The sequence below is a fragment of the Anopheles cruzii genome, chromosome 2, assembly GCF_943734635.1.
Source record: "Anopheles cruzii chromosome 2, idAnoCruzAS_RS32_06, whole genome shotgun sequence".
Lineage (NCBI taxonomy): Eukaryota > Metazoa > Arthropoda > Insecta > Diptera > Culicidae > Anopheles > Anopheles cruzii.
The window spans coordinates 3,383,789-3,407,017 of NC_069144.1; the positions used below are offsets into that span (position 1 = coordinate 3,383,789).

The 23,229-nt window shown below is 49.1% G+C and overlaps 7 protein-coding genes across 7 annotated transcripts; 2 read left to right on the top strand and 5 right to left on the bottom strand.

Annotated features, from left to right (window-relative positions):
- The first annotated feature begins 1,080 nt into the window (after positions 1–1,080).
- On the top strand, positions 1,081–3,901 carry LOC128267868 (uncharacterized). Its single transcript, XM_053004817.1, has 2 exons — positions 1,081–2,130; positions 2,210–3,901. Exons 1-2 carry the CDS (start codon positions 1,081–1,083, stop codon positions 3,899–3,901), a joined length of 2,742 nt encoding a protein of 913 aa, XP_052860777.1.
- Positions 3,902–12,675: 8,774 nt separating this feature from the next.
- On the bottom strand, positions 12,676–13,982 carry LOC128267638 (DNA polymerase interacting tetratricopeptide repeat-containing, protein of 47 kDa). The gene is made up of 2 exons (XM_053004523.1): positions 13,072–13,982; positions 12,676–13,008 (listed from the first exon to the last, which is right to left on the bottom strand). The coding sequence occupies exons 1-2, from the start codon at positions 13,980–13,982 to the stop codon at positions 12,735–12,737; spliced, it is 1,185 nt and encodes a 394-aa protein (XP_052860483.1). The 3' UTR covers positions 12,676–12,734.
- Positions 13,983–14,283: 301 nt separating this feature from the next.
- LOC128268119 (uncharacterized) lies at positions 14,284–15,264 on the bottom strand. Its single transcript, XM_053005139.1, has 2 exons — positions 14,950–15,264; positions 14,284–14,886 (listed from the first exon to the last, which is right to left on the bottom strand). The coding sequence occupies exons 1-2, from the start codon at positions 15,262–15,264 to the stop codon at positions 14,284–14,286; spliced, it is 918 nt and encodes a 305-aa protein (XP_052861099.1).
- A 1,155-nt stretch (positions 15,265–16,419) lies between these two features.
- On the bottom strand, positions 16,420–17,235 carry LOC128267551 (transmembrane protein 222-like). Its single transcript, XM_053004417.1, is given in 2 exon segments — positions 16,420–16,734; positions 16,737–17,235. Coding segments are annotated over 2 exon segments (540 nt in total). The 5' UTR covers positions 17,188–17,235; the 3' UTR covers positions 16,420–16,645.
- Positions 17,236–19,430: 2,195 nt separating this feature from the next.
- Positions 19,431–20,356, top strand: LOC128277901 (transmembrane protein 222-like). Its single transcript, XM_053016504.1, has 2 exons — positions 19,431–19,489; positions 19,572–20,356. Exon 2 carries the CDS (start codon positions 19,613–19,615, stop codon positions 20,153–20,155), a length of 543 nt encoding a protein of 180 aa, XP_052872464.1. The 5' UTR covers positions 19,431–19,489; positions 19,572–19,612; the 3' UTR covers positions 20,156–20,356.
- LOC128277902 (RNA polymerase II transcriptional coactivator) lies at positions 20,337–20,886 on the bottom strand. Its single transcript, XM_053016505.1, has 2 exons — positions 20,775–20,886; positions 20,337–20,703 (listed from the first exon to the last, which is right to left on the bottom strand). Exons 1-2 carry the CDS (start codon positions 20,841–20,843, stop codon positions 20,443–20,445), a joined length of 330 nt encoding a protein of 109 aa, XP_052872465.1. The 5' UTR covers positions 20,844–20,886; the 3' UTR covers positions 20,337–20,442.
- Positions 20,887–21,137: 251 nt separating this feature from the next.
- On the bottom strand, positions 21,138–22,936 carry LOC128268259 (uncharacterized). Its single transcript, XM_053005309.1, has 2 exons — positions 22,847–22,936; positions 21,138–22,625 (listed from the first exon to the last, which is right to left on the bottom strand). The coding sequence occupies exons 1-2, from the start codon at positions 22,934–22,936 to the stop codon at positions 21,138–21,140; spliced, it is 1,578 nt and encodes a 525-aa protein (XP_052861269.1).
- Between the last annotated feature and the right edge of the window lie 293 nt (positions 22,937–23,229).

Sequence of the window (23,229 nt, forward strand, 5' to 3'; positions counted from 1 at the left end):
TCGTCAACTGTCAACGAGCGGCTTTACAGAGCTGCGTACTGCCCTCCCGGCGTTTAATGTTTGGCTGCGTGCTTCGGATCGATCTAATTCGGTGTTGAAGGGAGATTAACAAGTTTTAGCGTAAAGCAATGGTTTAGAATGGTTTTTCTTGAATACAAAATGTGTAAATTTATGCGTACTACCAGCCCAGAAATTGTGGTGCTGTTCTTTTGATGAGCGCAATAGCTTGCTCGATTTCATCGATTCATGCACACACACACACATACAGCATCCGTTCATTCCGAAACAGTTCGTTAATAAAATAACCATTTTGGAGCCGTGCAGAGCAAAATTATGCGCCGACTTATGCCCAAAAAACTGCGATTAATAGCGCAATTTAAACACCTTTAAAATTCGAACCATGGCGAAAAATATCCTCCCGTAAGATATGCCACCTGGGTTCACCAGACGACGTTCATCCGGACGTCGATTGGGTAGCCATCTTTTAGCCGCAACAATCAAGGTAGCGGTGGCGTTGGGCCGTTCTCTGCTTTCTCTCTTCGAGTCGTGAAGGTGGTCCGTAGTATGGTGTGAAAGAAAATTGTAATTTTCACAATTTTCCAGTGTCCCGTGCAGCGAAAACGGTGCGTATCCAGCAGCCCATACGCAGGAGCATCGATTGAACATCCACAACGACATCGCAAGAGCTTTATGTAAGTGGCATTAGTTGGTGAAAAATTTTCACACACCGCCGCCATTGGTGGTGGCACTGGCAGACAGGAAGGCCTAGACTTCATATTTTCGCCTCCCTTTTCCGGGGCCGTCTCATCGCCATTGCAGTGTTTAGTTGCAGAGAAGCGCAGAGACCGTGCGAGGTGGAAAAACACGATAAAAAGAAAAAGAAACTTTACAGTCCACTAAGTCGGCCCCAAAGCAGAGCACCCACGGCACTAGTTTTCTCGACGAAAATCGATTGCGCACGCAACGGCCATTACTCTACAGTAGGCCGTTCGACACAGATCCCCACCCAACGGCAATTTCCGGCGCAGCGCTCACACTTATTGATTGAGCGAAGAGAAACAGAGAGCAGAAGGGTAGAAAATGCAGTTCCAAGGTACAGCTCAGCCACCACATCAGGGCGGTTTCCGGGGTCCGCGGCCCGAGAAGACCGATTTCTACGTCGGCCAGCCGGGCACCAAACCGCCACACTTTATGAACAAACCGGGTCCCCCCTCGATTCCGCCGTTCAATGCGAACGCGTTCGGGGGACCGAAACCGATGTACCAGCAAAACGGCGGTATGAACGGTGCCGGTCCCGGTGGCTTTAACAAGTTCGGTGGCCCGCGCACATTCGGTGGCCAGCCCGGGATGATGCCGAAGAAGGATTTCGGTGGCCCGAAAATGTACGGACCGGGCAGCGTCGGTAAGCCGTACGGTGACGACAAACCGTTCGATACGTTCGGTGGTCCGAAGAAGTACCACAACGGGAGCATGAACGGCATGGGACTCGGCATGGGAGCTGGCTACGGTGGTATGGGCAACCGGAATGGGTACGGGCCGCGCTCGGACTACAACGGGTTCGGCAACTCGACGGATCGGTCCAAGATTCAGTCGCTGAAGGCCAAGTACCCGGGCCAGACGCTGATGAAACCGATGTGGGATACGCTGGAACCGTTCCAGAAGGACTTTTACGTGCCCCACCCGAGCGTGATGGCCCGGTCGACCGAGGAGGTGCAGACATTCCGCGAGCAGACGCAGGTGACGGTGATGGGCAACAATGTGCCGCACCCGTGCCAGAACTTCGAGGAAGGTAACTTCCCGGAGTACGTGATGAACGAGATCAAAAAGCAGGGCTTCCCGCGCCCGACCGCCATCCAGTCGCAGGGTTGGCCGATTGCGCTGAGTGGCCGCGACATGGTCGGTATCGCACAGACGGGTTCGGGCAAGACGCTCGCTTACATGCTGCCCGGTTTGGTGCACATTTCGCACCAGAAGCCCCTTTCGCGCGGCGAAGGACCGATCGTGCTCGTGCTGGCACCGACGCGCGAACTGGCGCAACAGATCCAGACGGTGGTGCGTGACTTTGGCACTCACTCGAAGCCCAACATTCGCTACACTTGCATCTTTGGCGGTGCACTGAAGGGACCACAGGTGAGTTTCTCCCCAGAAGCGAATTGCCATACGGCGCAGAGAGTCTTATATCTTTTTACCCTTTCCCTACCCCGATAAGGTGCGTGACTTGGAGCGCGGTGTAGAGGTGGTCATCGCCACGCCGGGACGACTGATCGATTTCCTGGAACGTGGCATCACGAACCTGCGCCGCTGCACGTACCTCGTGCTGGACGAAGCGGATCGAATGCTCGACATGGGCTTTGAGCCGCAAATTCGCAAGATCGTCGAGCAGATTCGTCCCGACCGGCAGGTGCTGATGTGGTCGGCTACCTGGCCGAAGGAAGTGCAAACGCTGGCGGAGGACTTCCTGCGTGACTACATCCAGATCAACATCGGGTCGCTGAGTCTGGCCGCCAACCACAACATCCACCAGATCGTGGACGTGTGCGAAGAGAACGAAAAGGAAAGCAAGCTGCTGAAGCTGCTGAAGGAAATTGCCAGTACGGACGCCTCGAACAAGATCATCATTTTCGTCGAGACGAAAAAGAAGGTGGAGGATCTGTTGAAGAACATCGTGCGCGATGGGTACGGAGCCACGTCGATCCACGGTGACAAGAGCCAATCGGAGCGGGACTACGTGCTGCAGGACTTCCGCCACGGCAAGAGCACGATCCTGGTGGCCACGGACGTCGCGGCGCGTGGGCTTGACGTGGAGGACGTAAAGTACGTGATCAACTTCGACTACCCGAACTCGTCGGAAGACTATATCCATCGCATTGGGCGCACGGGGCGCTGCTCGCAATACGGCACGGCGTACACTTTCTTCACACCAAACAACGGACGCCAGGCACGGGAGCTGCTGTCGGTGCTGGAGGAAGCGGGCCAGCAGCCGACGGTGGAGCTGATCGAGATGGCCAAGTCGGCACCGGGCGGCAAGGGAGGCCGCCAGCGCTACTCGACGCGCGGTAGCTACGGTAGCAACGGCGGAATGAGCAGTTACCAGCGTCGGCCACCGTTCAACGGCGGTGGCGGATTCGGTGGACCGCCCAAGTACATGGGTGGCATGCAGAATGGCGGCGGTATGATGGGTAACAAGTTCGGTGGCCCACCGAACAAGTTCCGCGATGGTGGCATGTACCGCGGGGAGAACAACTGGAACAAACCGAATCCGATGATGGGCCCCGGTGGTTACCAGTCTCATTCGCCGCAGTCTCCGCAGGGCGCCGGCGGTGCCCCGGGCCAGCAGATGTACGAGCCGGCACAGGCGCAGCTGCGTGCGTACCACCCGAAAAACATTTATCCGGGTCAGTACGATGACTACACGGCACTGTTCGCTGGAGGGGCTGCGGCCGCTGCGGCTGCTGCTGCTGCTCCGGGTGGCGGAATGCGCTACTATCAGAACAAGGCGGCCCATCAGGGTGCCCTGGGTGGTATGCAGCAGTCGCAGCCGGGCGGTCGCTACAATCCGAACGCTGGCCAGCAGTACAACATGGACGGTACACCGAAGCCAAACAATGGCCGCTCGTACCCACCGAAGCAGTACAACAACAGCTACCCGGGTGGCCCGGCCGCTCCGAACCAGTACCCGCAGCTGGCGGCGGCTGCTGCGGCGGCCGCTGCTGCCGGCCAAACCATGCCGACGGCAGCTCCGGCCGGATTCACCAGCTTCGATCCGACCGGAGGCCTGCAGTATCAGGCGTCGTACCCGATCACGGCGGCCACCGCTGCGTACTACCCGTATCCGGCCGCTACGGCCCCGCCGCCACCGCAAGCTCAGGCGGCTCCGGTCGTACCGCCGGTTCAGCAGTAAATCGCTCCACCACGGGCCCGGCCGGACACGATCACACGAACGCGATCGGAGAGAGAAAGCAAGGTTAGTTTATCTTCCTAATATTAACACACTATAATTAATCACATGTACCACCACCATCCGGTGTGCTTTATTGTTAGTCGACAGAGAGAGAGAGAGAGAGAACGGTTCAGCAACCGGCCAGAGTAACAACCAGCCTTTTGAATCTTATTAGTTTTTTCTTTTTCATGCACAATGAAAACCACGATTTGTTACACGAAAATCGGACAAGAAATTAACAAGCGGGGCAAAGTGGAAGAGGTAGCTAATCTGCACTACGTCGTTGCCCCCTCAAATACCGGATTCCCGAAGTGTACCCCGTGAACCGCGATCGAAAAGATCGCCACCCGATGGTGGGATGGCGCACTCCTTATTGAATTAAGCAGACGTTTTTTCATCTTTTTCTTCACTACACTATTATAGTATCTTAGAGTACGAAAGAAGCGGAGAAGTTTTTTGCGGATTAAAAGATAAATTTGTGTTTTTCCTTTTTGTTTTGCACACACGCGCACCGTTTTGTCTTGCGCCTATCTAGAATAGACAGAGTGATAGCCACACGATTTATTGAAACGAAAGCTCATTCAAATTTCTACGAGGATAACCAAAAACGACGAAAGGAACAGAATTGAAGATGTGTCAACCACAAACACTCGCGAAAAAGGAAGGAAGAGGTAGGTTTCTGGGGGAACGATCGACGTGTCCCCACCAAAGCAAAAAAGGGAGGCAAACTCAAACAAACAGAACAAGAACCAGAGTTCAAAAGCAAACGAGAGGAAAGAAAAAAGCTGATTGTTTTAAGTGGAAAGCATTTGCGCGACGAGACGCCAGAGAAACGAATTTGCCTTATTGTGTGCGCCAAAACAGAAACAGCAGATTAATGATCGCCGCTCGGTGTCATGTTTTCTATTCATTTTTCACGCTCTCTTACAACGCTCTGGCCAGCGGCACGTTGCGCATCAGCGTTTGTCCCCGGCACACGGTATCAGCAGGGCGATCCTTCGAGCTAGTAAATGCCCCATTATTCTGCTCCGTTTCGGGGCGAAGGATATGGGATTTATAGCAGAAGGTTTAGCGTTTTCCGGAATCCGGAAAACGACAGCCCCGTTTGCGTTGGGTTGTGCACAACGTTTGCCGCCACAGAATCTCTTTTTGGGCTAATTTTACACCGTCACGAGCGAACTTGTGACATTTATTAGCCAGTCCCCCCGAAAATCCCACTAACCGACCGTAGAGGAATCGAAAACAAATCCCCAATAGTTAACCGATACATTCCTTCACACACACAGACCGCATCCGGACCGGATGTGGGTCGCAAAAGAGGAAGAATCTTTACCCCCCTGTTCCAACCAACTAATAAGCGTGTACCTGTTTTTGTTGATAGATTAAAAAAAAGAGAGAGAGAGAGAGAAAGGAAATGGAAACCCGCGCCGACGATGGATGGATAATTTCTATTTTAGATGTGTGTTCTGGAAACGAAAATAGAACGCACACACAGAGGAGGAACCCAAAACGGCCAAAACGGATCATTTTCCAACACTCGTTTGTGTTGGCCTCGTTGGTGCGCCGCGCACACAGTTCTCGTGGGCTTCGTGGGATGCTTGTCGTTCTACAAGCAACAACCCCGCGGGCCGCCGATTCTGTGACTAATTAGGGTACGTTGCCTAGGTGAAAGTAACATGACCACAACAACACTAACACCACCGCTCGCAAAAGTCTAGTCAGCTGGGGGCGATTGGGCCGCGAGGATGTAGTAGGAACACAGACAGGGAACCTTATCGAAGAAGCACCGGGGGAAGCATTTACAATCTCTCTACCATTATTGGGCGCCGCCCGCGGATCTTTTGGGAGCCCGCCGCACACTGAAGCCAATTATTTCCTCCCATTTCCTGATTTTAATCCATTTTCTCCAGTCGACGGTGCGCAACATGCAAAACATATGCGTTTTGCTAGCAAACGACGACGCGCGTGGAGAGAAATGTATCAAAACGTACAGAGAAATTATTACCAAACACAACAACAACAATACACACATATTGCCTTCTAACGAACTGTGATCGACTCGAATCGCGTGTCCCGCGTTCCGGTATTGCTCTGCGCTCCGGAGTCAGTGCGAGCGAGAGTCCTGAGCGAAATGTATGTTAAATTATTAGTACTTTTCCGTTTTCGTGCTTGCCTCTCGTGCGCGATAAACGCAAGTCCCCCGGCACGCCGCAGGCACCCGATAACCGCGTAGACGCGGGCTGCGATTGATTGCTTTTGTATCGGTTATAGGAATTCTAACTTAAAAAAAAACCAGTGCAATTTCAAATTTAAAGATCGCCAAATTATTATCCCCCTCCGTGTAGCGGTCATAGATAAGCGCGGTCAGCTAATTCCGTTGGCACTTTGGGTTAGTATGATGGGGAAGTGTATTTATCGTTGCCCGTTGGCCAGTTTTAAATTGGACAACAGAGACGTTAATGAAGAAGCGAAAGAGTGGCGTGCTGGCATACATACGACGGGGTTACAAATGAGTCCATCGCCGGCAGGAAATGTGATCCACCATTAGAAGCTACTATCACCACCTTCGACTCGTCGGTCCATTTATTATGGACTCGAGATCGGGCGGGGGTGAAAACGGGGGAAACAGTTCAACAGTTCTCCTGTCCGAGAAAAGGGCGAACCGAAACTGAAATGTGGCTGTGGGCTAGGCGCATCATCAAAAGACTGCTGGAGTTAGAGAGTTTGTGAAGCGAGCGTTTTGTCGCCCGTTTTTCTCAACGTCCGCCCTTCCGGTTAAACCGCACGGTCGTTCGGAGCTAATTTAAACCCATTAAAAGCCTATTGCTAGAGAACTAAATCACTGCGACGACGACGACGACGTCAGGATGCCATCTGATAACGAATCTATCCCACCAAACAACAAACCCTACGAACGGCCAAGCAACAGATACCGATACACTCTGCTGCTTTGTAGCGTTTGTACGCGCGAATGGGCTTGCGCTCGCCCGCGTACACGACGCCGTAGATAGGACTTAAGCATTAGAACACACGGTCGGTCGAGCAAATAGCATCCAAACGGCGGGAGAAGATGTTGTATGCGCTTGACAAACACCTTACCGCCCGGCTCATGAGTTTGACGAAGACACAGCGCATTTTCTTTAGTTCCTTATTTGTGCTGGGCAATATCTTCGGCCGAGCCCTCGTAAGGCCGCTGCTGGTTTCATCAGAGTCACGGGGGGCCAGCTTTCATAACAATGTTCCACTAAATCCTTAGTAAACCGCTTGCCTCTTGTTTTTGGAGGAAAATTAACAGAGAGATAGAACCCTAGGGGCTCTTCATCATTGGTCTATGATGTGAATCCGAAGCACAATCTCTCTAACGCGGGGCGTTAGGTGGGCTCCTAAGCGCCATCGTCCTTTATGTTTATGATTCATCCGTAATATATGCGCACACTGGGGCGCAAATGGGCAGGAACACAAAACACACGACAAATCCACATCGATCTGGTGGGACTCCATTTTACGATTAGTAGGCAAACAACAAACCGAGTGTTGTCTTTCTAGTAATATCCCCGATGTATCTCTCTACGAAATATGTACACCACAATCCAGAATCCAGTGGGCTTTCCGAAGAGCAGAAGCCGGAAAGAGAAAATGGAGGAGAATGATGATGATGATGATGGCGCGTAATAGGTACCAGTATTTCTCCTTTGTCTTAGAAAAAATCAAACAAAAACCGTCTAACGACACGGCACCGAACACCGAATGTTTTGCATGTTGTTTCCCATTTGTTGAATAGTGCGTGAAAAACGCGTATTTTTTTAAGCAAAACAAACTGGCGAACAATTTCTTACGGACAAAAGAGCAAAACGTTTCAAACGGGTGGGCAGAGCCAACCAACGACACACACACGATACGATGTCGTTCGCGGATTGTCGAAGGAAATGCGTATTGAAATCCCAGAACTAAAACATGAAGCTTTTTATCGCGTATCGAAACGAATGACACACACATAACAGGAAACATCATCCATCAGCACACAGAAGACAACAGGGTAGGGAAATTAACGGAAAGACGAAGCTTAGGAATAGAACAGCGCGCAAAGTCTCCATTGCCCGACGCTGCTGGCGAAACATGTGATACACAATGCGTAACAGCGGCAACTGAACAGCGCAGTACCACGAAGTCGAAAAAAACCGATACACTGTGATGATATAATTCAAGAAAATTGGTTATGCAATGTTCTCGTGCGATTAGTAACACAAGAAGAAGAAAAGTATTAGAGGGCTATAGCGAGGGCGAGAGAGAGAGCAAGTTAGTTCAACCATAAGGAAACAAACCAACCGACCGAGAAAGAGCTGCTCCTTGACACACGACGGGCTGCCACATAATTATTAAACCTGATACCGGAAAAACCCGGTGATGATGGTGATAGCTCCGACCGAGCAGAACAGCAACCGAGAAACGATCGTCGTTGGATGAGAATGAGTAACTTTCGTACTTTTTTTTGTTAATGTACTTTCCTTTCGTAAACTACTAAAAAGAAAAGGCGGGATAACAGTAATAAATGTGTTTTCTCGGTGTGTGCGCGCTCTGGCGAAACAAATTGTTGTCACGGTAAAAAAGAAGAAATGAACTTGTAATAATTATTACACGCTACTAAATATTAAATGTTACGAATACGAATACGGATTTAATACTAATCGTCTATCTTTGTCGGGGGCGCGCGCGTGCGCAGATGGAGAAAGCTCGAAGCGGAGAACAAAACTCACACACGAAATCTGAATAATAATTAGGAAGAACCCCCCTTAAATTAATTTAACATTCAAAAAGCTGCATCAAAACGTAAGTCCCATAGTCGATGAATATGTTCCATTCCAAACGAGCGGTCATTTACTCAATTTTACAAATCTCAAACCGACTCCAAAACCTCGGAACGGCGCTAGTGGGAACGGCGTGGATCCACATCGCTGTTGTTCGAGATGCTTCGAGAGTTTCTCCATTCTGTGTGCCCATTCGTAACGCGCTGTTGGTAGCGGGCAAGGATTTATATAAATGAAAAGCACCATTTCAATATACGAATATAATAATCAATCGTGTTTTGCGCTTAAAATACTACGATGAAACAACACAACAACACACAAACAGCTACTACCTTAATATATAGTATCCGTTAAAAGAGAGGGCTAGAAGAAACCGACGACGGAAGCGAAGCAGATCAATAATCAAATCGACGCGCGTGAATCAGCACAGTTTTACAGCAAACTCTGGTCATTTTCGGTGCGCACACACACCACTAAGGAAGCGCTCGATGATCGATTTGAGGCTGGAAAAAAGTCCTTGTTACAAAACACAGCATCAGAGAAGCTCCCCCCGCCGGGGTGGCTGGCCCGCGATACCATCGCCTCCGCCACCGCCGCCGTACCTTTTGAATCGATACTTCGGTCCCCAGCAGATAGACGGAAGAGAGGAGACGATCTCGAATACAGTTCGGGTTCCGGTCTTCGGTCGAAACTCCCGGTGGGCCAGGTCACAAAAGTAGAATTAAGTTTTGGAAAGCGTTTGAGTTACTATGTTTCCCATTCACCAGAAAACTATCAACAATAGTTGGCATTCAAAACGATTAGAATGTTGAGAGACCCTCGGAGCGTGATGGGAACCGGAGCGCAGAAAATGAACAGAATTAGCCAAATACGAAAAGATCGCTAAACTTTTCTCAGTGGAGGGCTACTACTCGGAACCTCTTTCTCTGAGGCGGCACGTGCAAATTGACTGTGCACACTGTGTCCCCGCCAAGGGGGTAGAGGGTCCGTTGTGATAAGGGGAAAAACAGAGTCAAAAGCGAGCGAGGAAGGAGGGCGTGTTGTGGAATGGATTCGGACACATTCGTTTACTTAACTTTCCACCACGATGCACTGAAAAAAGGTTACAAAAGTTTCGAACAATGAAAAACAAAGCTGAGCTGCAACGAAGGAAGCAGCACAGATCTTAAGAGGTGTGTGTGTGTGTGTCTGAAGTGCGTGTGCGCCGCGCGTGTACAGGACTTGTGTGTGTCCTCGCTCTTCGGCGCTCCGATCGGTTGTTTTTTACCGTCGACGCTGGAAGCGGGAGATCCGCTACGAAAGCAAAGATGTGTTTTACATCCACAACAGACAAGCGTAAGATATCTCCAATAATACATTTACAGGTGCCAGAACGGCGAACAAACACACAATAGCGAAAAGAATGCTATTGCTGCTGGAGCTTATAAACGGAGCACCAGCACCACAGTCTGTCGCTTTTCGGAGCCTCCCGCCGGTGCAACAGAAAGAAGCGTAACAAGTTTTCACAAATCGTTATTAAATCAACCCAAAAACCCAACCTTTTGAGGGCCACTGAACACAGAACAGCGTACGACGAAGTGTTGTCGTCACAAGTACGCGTTAGTTAGGCTATGGAGCTAAAGTCGAGCAACGTTTATGGGCAAATCTGTAAAGAAAAAAACGTTGACACTCTCAGGCGTAGCTTTTTGACGATGACATTCTTCAGAACCCAAGGGCGTCCGGAAACAGTTCGTTCAGAAGCGTGTTGTCCGCAATAGCGGGACAACGCGGTTGAACTGGGTTGTAATCTAGAGGCATAACTCACATTTTTGTTGATCTCATTGGCTAGAGCATATTGTGGGACTATGGGATCTGTTTCCAGTTGAACAAATGGAACATTGGGAACGGAGCGTACGTTAAACAGAATATGTTCATTGGAAAATGAAACAAGGCTCCCGATTTATTATAGCGCACAAACCGTGGGGATGTTGCCAAAATGTCAAGCAGCAGCAACCTTCGGCGTGAAAGCCATTACAAAAAGAAGCGGGTTGACAAGCGGCGGATGTAGCAGCATCCAGCAACAGCACGCGAGACTCACAGCAATGTGTGTGCGTTTTAGTCAACTCTCGTAACACGCCTAGCGAAATTTTAAACTTACTTTGCTGGCGATATTGATCGACCAGGGCAAAACCCAGACATAAGGAGATAGGGAGAGAAGGAGAGAGAGAAGCCAAAGTCTTCGCTTACACACTGAACGGGACGACGCGGCAGAAGCTGCCCCCTGCGCCCGTGTGGCCCGTGTTTCTTCCGAAGGGAGCGTACTAAAGCATATTAAAATATATTTTTGTGAAAACACTTGAGAACACGCTCTTGAAGGCGAGGTGGCGAGAAAAATGTACCATTGTGATATTTTATATTAAACGTTAAAATGTAAAAGCATCCAAAAACACACAACCAACAACAAACACACACGAGAGAAGACACAACCAACAAACGGGAACGGAGAGGACACTCAGAGCGCGTAGCTAGCACGACGCACAGGGGGACAACGGGGAGGGCAGAATGGGCAGTAGTCACAACAGGAACAGGCAAGGTGACCAAAGCACACAGTACTCTTGAACAACAATCTACGGAGTGTTGACGGTCTACGGTTCAGCGACTCAAGAAGCGATAAACGATGTCTTGACGCAAAACGAGGCATAATAATACCTGAAACTTAACGTATTGTTTGAGAGGAACCGGACACGAAACGGTGCGCGACAAGAGCGACACTCTCTAAGTGAGTGGTGGGAACAGGAATTCGTTGTTGTAAATTTTGTAGTATTTTTTCTGCAAGCCATTTTGAGCTACAAACACACGAAAAGTGGAACGAAGAATCCAAAACGAAGCGTGATAGTACGATATAGAAAGGGGGAAGGGAAAGGTGGAAAGCCTGGAACTGCGGAACACACAATTAAAAACATGCGAAAGACTCTACCACACACAATATATTATACCCCCCCCACAAGAAAGTCCGCAAATAGAACAAAGCACGTATTTAGAACAAATTTTTTTGGTGTGCAAAAAAATACACGACGAGATATCAAACAAGAGCAACAAAAAACCTACAAAGAACAATCGAAACAAGAAAAATCTGTTTGATTACATTTTCAAACTGTGCAAACAAAACGACCGAAACCGAATACCTTTTTACACACACTACAAACCCATATTGGAGAAAGAAACACGAATAAACGAACAAGATCGATCTGAAATGTTTCGTCTTCGAAGTCGAACACACATAGGAACCACTAGAAATGGGAGAAAAATGCGAGAGAAAGTGGAAAACTCTCCTTAATGAAACACACTTTTCCAACATCGAGACGGGAGAAGTAGGCGATCGCAAAACAATTGGAAAGTCGTCAAGAAGATGCTGTGAAATTTCACCCAACCACCACCACCACGTTACTATCGATCATCATTTTCTCTAGTCTACTGTCTGCGTAATGTTTCTCCGTTATTTATACACATTTAGATCCATTTTTGTCACCCGCATTGTGTCTCTATTTCCCGTCAAGAATGTCGAAGGGCACTTCACCCAAAATCCACCGAGTTTTGCATGACATTTTCTGTTTTCATGGAATAGTGGAATTCATTTACACAGCAAAACACCCGACCTCACATCATCCCGTTTCTTCATCTATCCACCATTCATTTTTTGTTGAATCATTTGCCGGCATCGCGTTGTGATCTTTTTTAAGAATGCACCGATTTTTCAATTTTATTGTTACTTTTGATTAGAAGTTTCTTCGAAGTAAATCTTGAAGCGCATATATATATATATTACATATTACAACAAAAAACCAACAAAAAAACTATGAATAAAAGCAAAAATTGTGTAATTCACTAATTATCAATGAACCTCCGGGGATTTGTTTTGCGAAAAGTTGAACTGACGAGAAATATTCCGAAAACTCCGTCGTGGAAGGATCTTAAATGTTGGTGATACTTTTATTGGAACGACAACGACATCAAAGCTCTATTTTCAATGGTATCCTTGTTTGGCTGACAAACGATTGCTCGTGGGGCGAGCCACGTACGAGGATATAAAATGTAAGTGTGCCTTGAAAAACGAGGAAAGTTTTCTCCGCCACGATTTGTTGGATCGTTTTGTTCGCATCGACCAAGTAGGCACGGCCCAGTATTCTGTTTTCGTAGTAAACGGCCACATGTTCTGCCCGATACACTCGCTCTCGATCGCATTCAAGTGGCTGCTCGAACAGTTGCTCCAGGACGGCGTACATACTGCAAAAAGGGAAAGGGTTTTACACGGTCTGCTGTGGTCCGGCGAATCGCCGCAATCCTTACGTGGTGTCTTCCGACAGCTGTTGCTGAAAGTCGGTAGTGTGAAACTCCGGGTAGCAGAAAACGACGGGCCAGTGCAGCACACCGTCGCTATTGCTGGAAACCATGAAATCCTCGAGCGGTGCAAGCCGGGGACGTAGTTTCCGCTCGTCGATGAGTGCATCGTGTTCTTCAAACTTCACCGAACGTTTCGTAAGCTCGTCTCGCGTTCGCTGCAGTCGGACCTCCTTTTCCCTTTCCTGGCGCGCCGCCTTCCGTGCGTCCCTTTCTTGTGCCACTTTACGGGCGGCACATGTTTTGCGCAATTCGATCGCTGGACCGTTGGAAGGGTCGGCCTGCAAAATGGTATCACAAATTTCGGCGCACAGCTCAAAGCGATCCATGGCCGATGCACACTGGGCAGCCCGCCACCGCGCCTTATCGTAGTCAGGCTTCAACTCCAGCGCCTTCTGAGCGTCTTGCAGGGATGATCGGTAGTTCTTTAGCATGAAATTGGCGGCGCTTCGATTGTTGTACAGTACTGCCTTGTACCCGGCGTCACCAACCTTGTACCGTAGCGCCTCCGTGTAGCTGAGCACTGCCATACGAAACTTGCGGTGCTGCATGTAGAACTTCCCGTCCTCTTTGTAGGTATCGGCCAACTCTTGTTCGGTGTTTTCGAGCGGATCGTACTTTAGCTGCTGCAGACCTTCCATCAGCGGACTCAGCGCTTCGCCCGGTTCCGGTGACTTGTTCATGAAGAACGGATGCTTGGCCATTTCCTCCTCCCAGCGATCTTCCGGCCATCCTTCGGTGTAGCGTTTTTTCTCCAACGAGCTAATAAACGCATCCAGATCCTGGTCGAGCTGAGCCGCCAGCTCGAGGCGCTCCTCGTCGGAAAGAGCTTTTTTCGGGGGATCACTCTGTTGCTCCATCGTGCTACCAATTTACGTCGAATCCACGGGAAAGCCGGCAAAAGTCAAAAACCATGCGCGAGTTTTGTTTTGGTTATTGCGTTGACGTACTACTGCGTTTAAAGTCTCTAGGTTCGGAGTTCAGTGGTCCTATAATAGCCGGAAAGGGATTTTATAGCAACTGGCTAATTTTTTCAAACAAATCGCCTTTTGGGAGAACCATTAACAATTGATTTATTCGCAGTCCAAAGCCAATCATAAATTATATTTTGCCAACAAAGAAATACACTAAAAAAATCCGAATAACGAGAGCTCGTAGATTCTACTTCTTGTAGATTCGAACCAACTGGCCTTGCTCGTCGTAACCGTACACAGGATCACTGATCGGTTCGACAGGCGAGTACTTCAGCTGGGCGGAAAACCCGTTTACCAAACGATCATCATCCGTTTGGGAGGCAGTATACATCACGCGCTGCAGGGTGTTATCCGGAGACAGAATGTAGTACTGGCCGGAAACACCGTTGGCGATAGCCACCACCGTACGGCCGGCATCATCTTCATACTCGTCTTCGTTGACACTTCCGTCACCATTATCCTGCGCAGCGTCGGTCGCCTGGGTCGTTACGGATGGCTCTTCCGGTACCTGTTCCTCCTGTTCCGGTGGACCGTACGATTCGGCGGGAACCGACTGTCGTGGCTGCTGCGGCACCGGCGTCTGGGGTTGCGCTACCTGCTGTCGCGAGAATGTTGAAGGCGCCGCTGGAAAAGCACGCAACTGACCACTGATCGGGAAGACACCGGTCCGACGCTGGCCAAAGTTTGATGGCACTTGATTTGCCGACTGCTGGCGAAGTCTGGCACGCTGCTGGAAGTCCTTCGGCTGATCCGATGGCAAGCCTTGTACCTTCAGTGGATCCAAGTTGGGCTGATCAAGCAAGAAACAATATTTTATTCCCCTTTATAGTTGTCTCAGGCTGCAAACTCTCACCTGAGCCGTTGTAGTTGCTAAAGCCGGCGGAACGTATTCATTCGCTTGTGTCGTCGTTGTTGTTCTTGGAGCCGGTGTTGTGGCTGTGGTCGGCTGTGACTCCTCCGAAACCTGCTGGCCAGCGAACTGAATATTCTCCCGCGTAAATTGCAGCTCAACTACACTTTGCTGCGGTGGGAACACTAGAAGAGGCGCCACGTACTCCGTTGGCAGCCGAAACTGTGCTCCTTCCGGGCGCCATCCGGATGGTGGGTAAGGTGCTTCTGCGGCAACCGCTGCCACGAGCAAAACTACGAGTGCGATGTATCGATTCATCTTAGCTGTCGACGACGACTGACAATGCTTCTGGGTGTAGACAAGACTTTTTATATTTCACCTGCCCCGCTAGGTGGTCAATGAAGGCAAACCGGCGGCATTCGGAAGAACGCTGTCGAAGGATTTTGTGCAAGTTGAAACAAAATCAATCTTCCTGATTAATATGCGGCTTGAACGGTGCATGGTACTGAAAACAACGAGGCTCTTCGTTGACCACTGAACGATCGCTCACGATCGTAAAAGGCCGTCGTGGATACGCAACAGACCCACTCCACTCTTGGTGACGCTACCGTATCAAAAAAGGTACTGGTCTCGTGATTGTAGCGTGTTTGCAAGAACGATATTTCGTTTGGTTAGTTAATCAAAAATTCCGCACAACGAAGAGCCGGCCAACCTTTGCCAGAAATCCGTGCCGAGACGGCTTGGAGACCATCCTTATAGCTGTCGCACCATGATGGAAATAACGCGATCGTGCTCTACTGAAGGTCTTTTCTTCAGCCGTCGGTGTTCTGTGGGTTACAGAGGATGTGCAAAATTATAACAATGAATGGCGTCTACAAACTTGACCTCCACGATATGCCGACCGTGTCCCCTTGGATTGTAGTGATGAATTGATAATTCATCAAAGTATTCATCAGCAATGCAACTCGGGCCCTTGTTTTTCGGACCGCGAGTGGGTGAACTATTATTTATCGTCGCACTAATCGTGGACGATACATTAGTATGCAAAGCACGATCCAGCTATGCGTACGATCAGTTTACGAAAGGGCTGTACCCGGTGGTGGGATGTCGGCGTGCAAGTCTCGTGACTCTACGAAATATGAATCACCTTAGAGGATTAATATCAACTTTTAATTGTTAAATTAAACTGTTTTCAAAAATTAAAAGAAGCGACTTTTGGTAAATTTGAATAATTGAGAAGCAATCGTTTTAAACTCAATCAAAACTGGATCCAGGATGTGGACATTCGCGAGTTTTACGAAAAGGACGGAAAGCAGATGCCCGGCAAGAAGGGGATCAGCCTTTCGGTGGTACAGTGGAAGAAGGTGCTCGAGTACGCGGAGCAAATCAACGGGAAGCTGCAGGATTCTTGAGCATACTGCGACTGTGTCATCGTGGCGACCAATTCTAAGAATGCATGGTCGTTGTGTTTCGTTAATAAATTAATATATTTCCTGCATGTGCCAGCAGGTGTCTGAACATGGTTTCACATTAAATTACACATGTACGTGCTACGGTCAATATGCAGACAATGCACTGGAATATCAGCCTTTTAACCCCTACGTTGCATAGCCTATAATTGAAGAAGGTGCACATTTGCCTCACGATCAGGATCATCAACATCCGTCACCACTCCGGAGCGTGGGGGTCCGATGCACAATTAGTCGATCGTCCATCGCGAGTACATCGCCACCAAACCGCAGACGATCAGTATGACCACGAACGGAGACCACGTTTTGAGGAAACCGCGCACCCAACGAAGCGGCCCCTGAAGAACATCCAGAACGCCAATACCACCATATTCCAGCTGTTATACTCCTTGTAACGCATCAGCGACAACGCTAGACCGACGTGCGAGTGGCAGTTATCGCAGAACAGATTGTGCATCCTGGCCCCGTACGTGACCGATGCTTTGATCACCGATTCGTCCCATTTTTGCGTCCCACCGAGGACGTGCATCGGGTGCAACTGCAGGTAGCGTGTGGGCCGCCCGAATCCCATATTGTCTTCCGAGACAAAGTACGGCCCCGCGAAATCACGTATCACACCATTGGACATTGCAATTCCGATGTGACCTATGAACGGGAAGAACCAGGACAACACAGGGATCGGTGTCCAAACGATGCAGAAAGGGTACTTGTCGTCGGCAAAGTTGATTGGGGGTATGGCCATCTCGGAGGAAGTGTCGCTGTGCAAAGACATACTACCTACGCGACGGTCCCTCCTTGGTTTCCGTAGGTGCGCTAAATCGATGCCCCTTGAACCATAATTGTTGATCAGGTAAAGTTTAAGTCAGCAAGTAGAGAAAAATGTCTTTTTCGTTACCTTTGCTCGACAGGTTTGAAATTCAGCAACTCTTTCCAAAAAAGGTACAACAAATCTTTGTTTTGTTTTTAAACAATGACACTTCGAAGACGATTACAATCCGCTATAATTATAGTGGTTTGCTTTGACACTTCAAACTGTACAGATGATTGCCAAGCCAATTGTTTAGCTACAAACAACTCTTAATACAACAATCGTGATCGTGTTTCGTGTACTGTTTTCTTTCGTTAATACGATAATAATCATGGGTGATGACAGTTGTATTTGGTGAACGATTTACGAACGAACGATTTAATGCGATTCACTGGTTTCGAAATATTGAAAGCGGTTTTAGATTACCCTGATTTGTGTGATGTGAACCCAACACAACGCAGCAAACAATTCGAACTACGCAAATTACTCGAAGCAACAGGTCAAAACGTATTTGAGTGCCGCGTAGCATTAATCTGAGCTAGGAAAGCGGCCAAAGAGAAACAACAAGCACTCTTGGACTTTATATCGGATTTATTCAAATTCCCGCCAAACTGACGCTAGTGGGAAAAACCGCGAAGCGAAAAAATGAATGCTTATATCGAAGAGACGGTCGTCTTCGCAATGAGCCCACAAATGGCCAGATCCCCACCAGAAAGTCCAGAGAGGGAGGAAGAAATAGAAATGGTATGTGTTGTGTTCGAAAGTGATGATGCGGCCACGGAAAACGCGGTCCCGGCTAGCAATCATCAGATGACGACAGAGGAGGACAAAGTGGAGTCTCGGGAAAGTTCTCCACGCCTAAACGTGGCCAGGGAGGCAGCTGAAAAGCTGTATGACTTTGTAAAGGGAACGAAGAGTGGAGTTAAAGCGCAGATCCGGGACCTGACCGTCCAGTTGTTGTCCACACTGGGCGAGCGCGTAGAACCCATCAATGTGACAGCGCCCCAGGGCGAAGGCGAGGATGGTTGTACCGTCGTAAAACGTCGTCGAGGAAGGCCCAGAAAGGAGCAGAAGACGGAGAAGGTGCAGCGAATCATGCGGCCAAGGCACACGAGCGACGCGCTGCAAAAAAAGGGGCTCGCGAAGTTGGCAACGGAAATGGATCATTCCTATGATGGCACTATGCTGATCGATCTTAAGACTGGTGGCAAGAGCGCGGCCCACAAGGCGGCAGCAGGGCGGTCTGGCGCTCCATCTCGGACACCATCCGGGGCATCATCATTTCACGCACCAGAAGCATCATCCGGGGGGAAATCCACAGCAACATCAGCAGCAGCAACAGCCACAGCATCTGGCAGCACAGTGGCTGAACTGTTGCCAATTAAACGTAAAGACGATTTGACCAGAATATACTTTAGAGCTACGCTAAATCGGGAAAGTTTGGAGAATCTCGTAGTCGAGATGAAAAGTTACGTTGATGAAAGAATTGGTGTTAGAATTAACAAAAAAAAGAAAAGGGGGGATAGTCTTTTTACATGCACCATAGATTACTTTTTTGATTGGAAATTTATTAAACAATGTACTTGGACAAATTTTTCCAAAACTAAATCTACAATGCTGAACCAAAATATCCCGGTTTTAAAAGCAATACATTCGGTGTTAGAAATGTACGACCGTTCCTATACTTATGAAGACTATGAAGATAAATTCAGACGCTACCTACGGAATCCAAAAATAAAAACCTGAAGTGCGAAGTATCTTTGGCGTTGTTCTCTTATGATTCCTATAATTACAACGATTTCGAAAGAAAATCGAAATGGATTTAGTTAGTTTAACCTCATGTATTTCCACCGATGAACCTAGGAACGTGTCGTATCCCGGTCCACTCGTTGTCCGCCGAAGGCCCTTTTGCCACAACCGTCCTTGGCTTCTTATCCGATCCAGGCCGAGAGCTTTCCGGGGTTACAGCTATGTCGTCTTGATCCTGCAAGAAGGGAAAAGAGGTGGAAAACGAAAATCAATCAGATCCAACCAATTTACTTGGACAGACAACACTTACCATGGTCAACAAATCATCACAACACACCACCAGCCACCAGTTCTCCGGGCCTCGGCAATCAGCTGTGCAGTTTGAAGTGTCAAAGCAAACCGCTATAATTATAGCGGATTGTAATCGCCTGCGAAGTGTCATCGTTTAAAAACAAAACAAAGATTTGTTGTAACTTTTTTGGAAGGAGTTGCTGAATTTCAAACCTGTCGAGCAGAGGTAACGAAAAAGACATTATTCTCTACTTGCTGACTAAAACTTTACCTGATCAACAATTATGGTTCACGGGGCATCGATTTAGCGCACCTACGGAAACCAAGGAGGGACCGTCGCGCAGGTAGTATGTCTTTGCACAGCGACACTTCCTCCGAGATGGCCATACCCCCAATCAACTTTGCCGACGACAAATACCCTTTCTGCATCGTTTGGACACCGATTCCTGTGTTGTCCTGGTTCTTCCCATTCATAGGTCACATCGGAATTGCAATGTCCAATGGTGTGATACGTGATTTCGCGGGGCCGTACTTTGTCTCGGAAGACAATATGGGATTCGGGCGTCCCACACGCTACCTGCAGTTGCACCCGATGCACGTCCTCGGTGGGACGCAAAAATGGGACGAATCGGTGATCAAAGCATCGGTCACGTACGGGGCCAGGATGCACAATCTGTTCTGCGATAACTGCCACTCGCACGTCGGTCTCGCGTTGTCACTGATGCGTTACAAGGAGTATAACAGCTGGAATATGGTGGTATTGGCGTTCTGGATGTTCTTCAGGGGCCGCTTCGTTGGGCTGCGCGGTTTCCTCAAAACGTGGTCTCCGTTCGTGGTCATACTGATCGTCTGCGGTTTGGTGGCGATGTACTCGCGATGGACGATCGACTAATTGTGCATCGGACCCCCACGCTCCGGAGTGGTGACGGATGTTGATGATCCTGATCGTGAGGCAAATGTGCACCTTCTTCAATTATAGGCTATGCAACGTAGGGGTTAAAAGGCTGATATTCCAGTGCATTGTCTGTATATTGACCGTAGCACGTACATGTGTAATTTAATGTGAAACCATGTTCAGACACCTGCTGGCACATGCAGGAAATATATTAATTTATTAACGAAACACAACGACCATGCATTCTTAGAATTGGTCGCCACGATGACACAGTCGCAGTATGCTCAAGAATCCTGCAGCTTCCCGTTGATTTGCTCCGCGTACTCGAGCACCTTCTTCCACTGTACCACCGAAAGGCTGATCCCCTTCTTGCCGGGCATCTGCTTTCCGTCCTTTTCGTAAAACTCGCGAATGTCCACGTATTGTTTCCCTTTGAAATCTCGCACTGCAATCCGTCGGTTTTTATCGAGCGCAAAATACTCCTCGCCATCTGGGCCCTTTTGTGCGCCATCCGTTGATGATTTTGCTTTCTTCACTGGAGTGCGCTGGAAGCATTAGGTGAAAAAACGAACACCATTATCGCCGAACGACTTGATGCTAACGTTTAGTGACTTACATCATCTGGACCAGAATCCGAATCGGACGACTCGCTCGCCGTTGAGCTATGCTTCTTCTTTCTCGGCATCTTCGAAATAGTTTGGTTAAGAAAAACTTGAGTTAGCACCAACGACGCTTGAAACGAAAATGCGGCACACTGCGATGGTTTGACAGCCCGCGATAGCGCTTCGTCGATAGTCGATGAAACGATGGGCGCACTTTGAGTTAGTACAGTTTTAGTACGATTTTTACGTCGAAAAGTAATGTTTATTTAAATTGACCGGTTGTTTATTGAGAAAGATACCGAAATACTGTTTATTAATATGCCACAGATCCATCAAAACATGATAACACAATGATAGGGCGTCCCGTTGAAGGAGTTCTATTTTTTGCTAATGTACGATGCGCTTGATGATCGCTGAATTAGGCCAGCCTTCGTCCCGGCACTGGACGCCACACGTATCGAAATTGGTGGTCTTGGCAGTGGCTTTGCCGGCACGATCACCGGAGTGCTTGGCTGAAGGAACTTTCGCTGTCCGGAAGGTGTTCCACCACCAGCAGCGGTTCCAGTGGCCGTTGTCAATTTAGAGCGGTGGACCGTTTGTTGCACGCTTCCGACACTCGTCGATGGCATCGTGGCCGTTCGGCGTAGAGCTGCGACGGATTTCATATGGGGTATCGTAGGGCGCGGTGTATCGGCCCGTGCTGCGATCGTTCCACTTGCCACCCTCGGCGTAGAACCTAGTGAGGAAGTCGATGCGAGTTTTTTCTTCACGCCCATGTCCACCGCAGCAAGAACCCGACGGCGTTCGATGCTCAGTAGTGAGCTGGAACGGGTTTGTTGAATCTTTGGTGTCAAAAGCGGTTTGCGAGAGATCGCCGTTACGTGGCGCGGGGTCATGGTGTGTCCCGAGCCATTGGAAATGTCCTGAGTAGTGTTGAGTTTCATCAGCATTAGCGCCATATCGATCTGAGACCGTGCTTGGTGCAAATAGTTGATCACATTCGCATCGCGATCGTGCTGTATGTCGAGCGTGTCCTGCAACGTGGACCCCGGTTTTCGGGCCACCGGGCTTGAAGTAATCACCGTCTTCATGGCCTCATTGCAGGCAAACACGTTCTCATCCGGCACGCTGGCGGTGGACGTGTGGATCGGTTCGACCACCGGTTTGTGGGCGTGATGTTCCGAGTTAACTATATCGTGAGTTTTATTATTGATGCCAACACTGTCCGACGAATTGTTTGATTTACACTCGTTCGAGCATCCTGGCGATGGTTCGCTTTTTGTGTCCTGCTTTCTCGCCTCTTCCTTCCCTGGCGCAATCCCCTCGATGGGTGTTGCCGATTGTCTCTCCGAAAGACTCAGCCTTGAGGTGCATTTACCTTCCGCAGGCGGTGTCGAGAATGGAGCTTTTATCGTTAGCCCCGGGCTCGTCACACACACGGTCGGTTCCGGGTTCTTGAGTGGCGATTTGAGCATGGGACGCTCCTTGCCGTCCTTCACCTGTCTAATGCTGGCTTGATAAAATTCCAGAAGATTCGATAGCATCGCCTTCGACACAACAGCACAGCGTTCCGATACGTCCGGCAGGAGGTTGGAGGAGGTGTTGTTTTTAAACTTCGAAAACACCGTCGGCCCCGTTGCCTGCACCTCCCAGAAGGAACTATCGCGATCCGTTTTCTCCGGGCAGCCGCAGCCGGGCTGCTGAAGATCGTAACTCATTTCCGCTCGAATGCCGGAACGGTTGCACTTGATGCTTATTGTCATAGAGTCGGTGTTATCTTTTTCGGCATCAAAATCCAGATACTTTAGTCGCAAGCCCATCGATTTCAGCATCAATGTCAGGTTGATTACGTCAATGTTCAGTGGCTAAAAGTTAACAAAACGAAAAAAAGGTGCCGTAAAACAAGCGGTGGCCACAAAGGAATGCAATGCGCCAAAAATGGGAGGACGCGATATGGTAGCTTCCCTTTTTTGGGGGAAACGCTTCTCGTTGCCGAATACAAATTAGATGTCCGCCGTTCGCGCACGGGCAATGCACAGACTCAGAGGTTAGGTTGCAAGCTTAATAGACAACGAAAATAACGTACCTCCGAGCGATTCGAGCCAGTGCCAGGTTTCTGCACTTCGATCCATCGGTTGATGAGGTCAGGCAACTTAACATTGCCAATTGTCGCCATCGCGATTCGCTGAACGGGACTCTCGGGGACGGTAGCGGCGGTTCGACAAAAACGCACTTTGGCAAAGGCTTCTCGGATGAAATTTTTGCTCGTTAAACTAGCGTATTTGAAACAATTTCCGGTACAGCTGCACATCGTTTGCAAACGGCCAACTAAACACGCGGATTCCAGGCGACCACCAACGGGAAAGATGATCGAAACACACCCAACAACGGGGACAGGAACGGACTGAAACGATGAAGCTCAAACTGCAGACTAAGACACTAAAAGCTGGCCACTAATTGGTTGACACT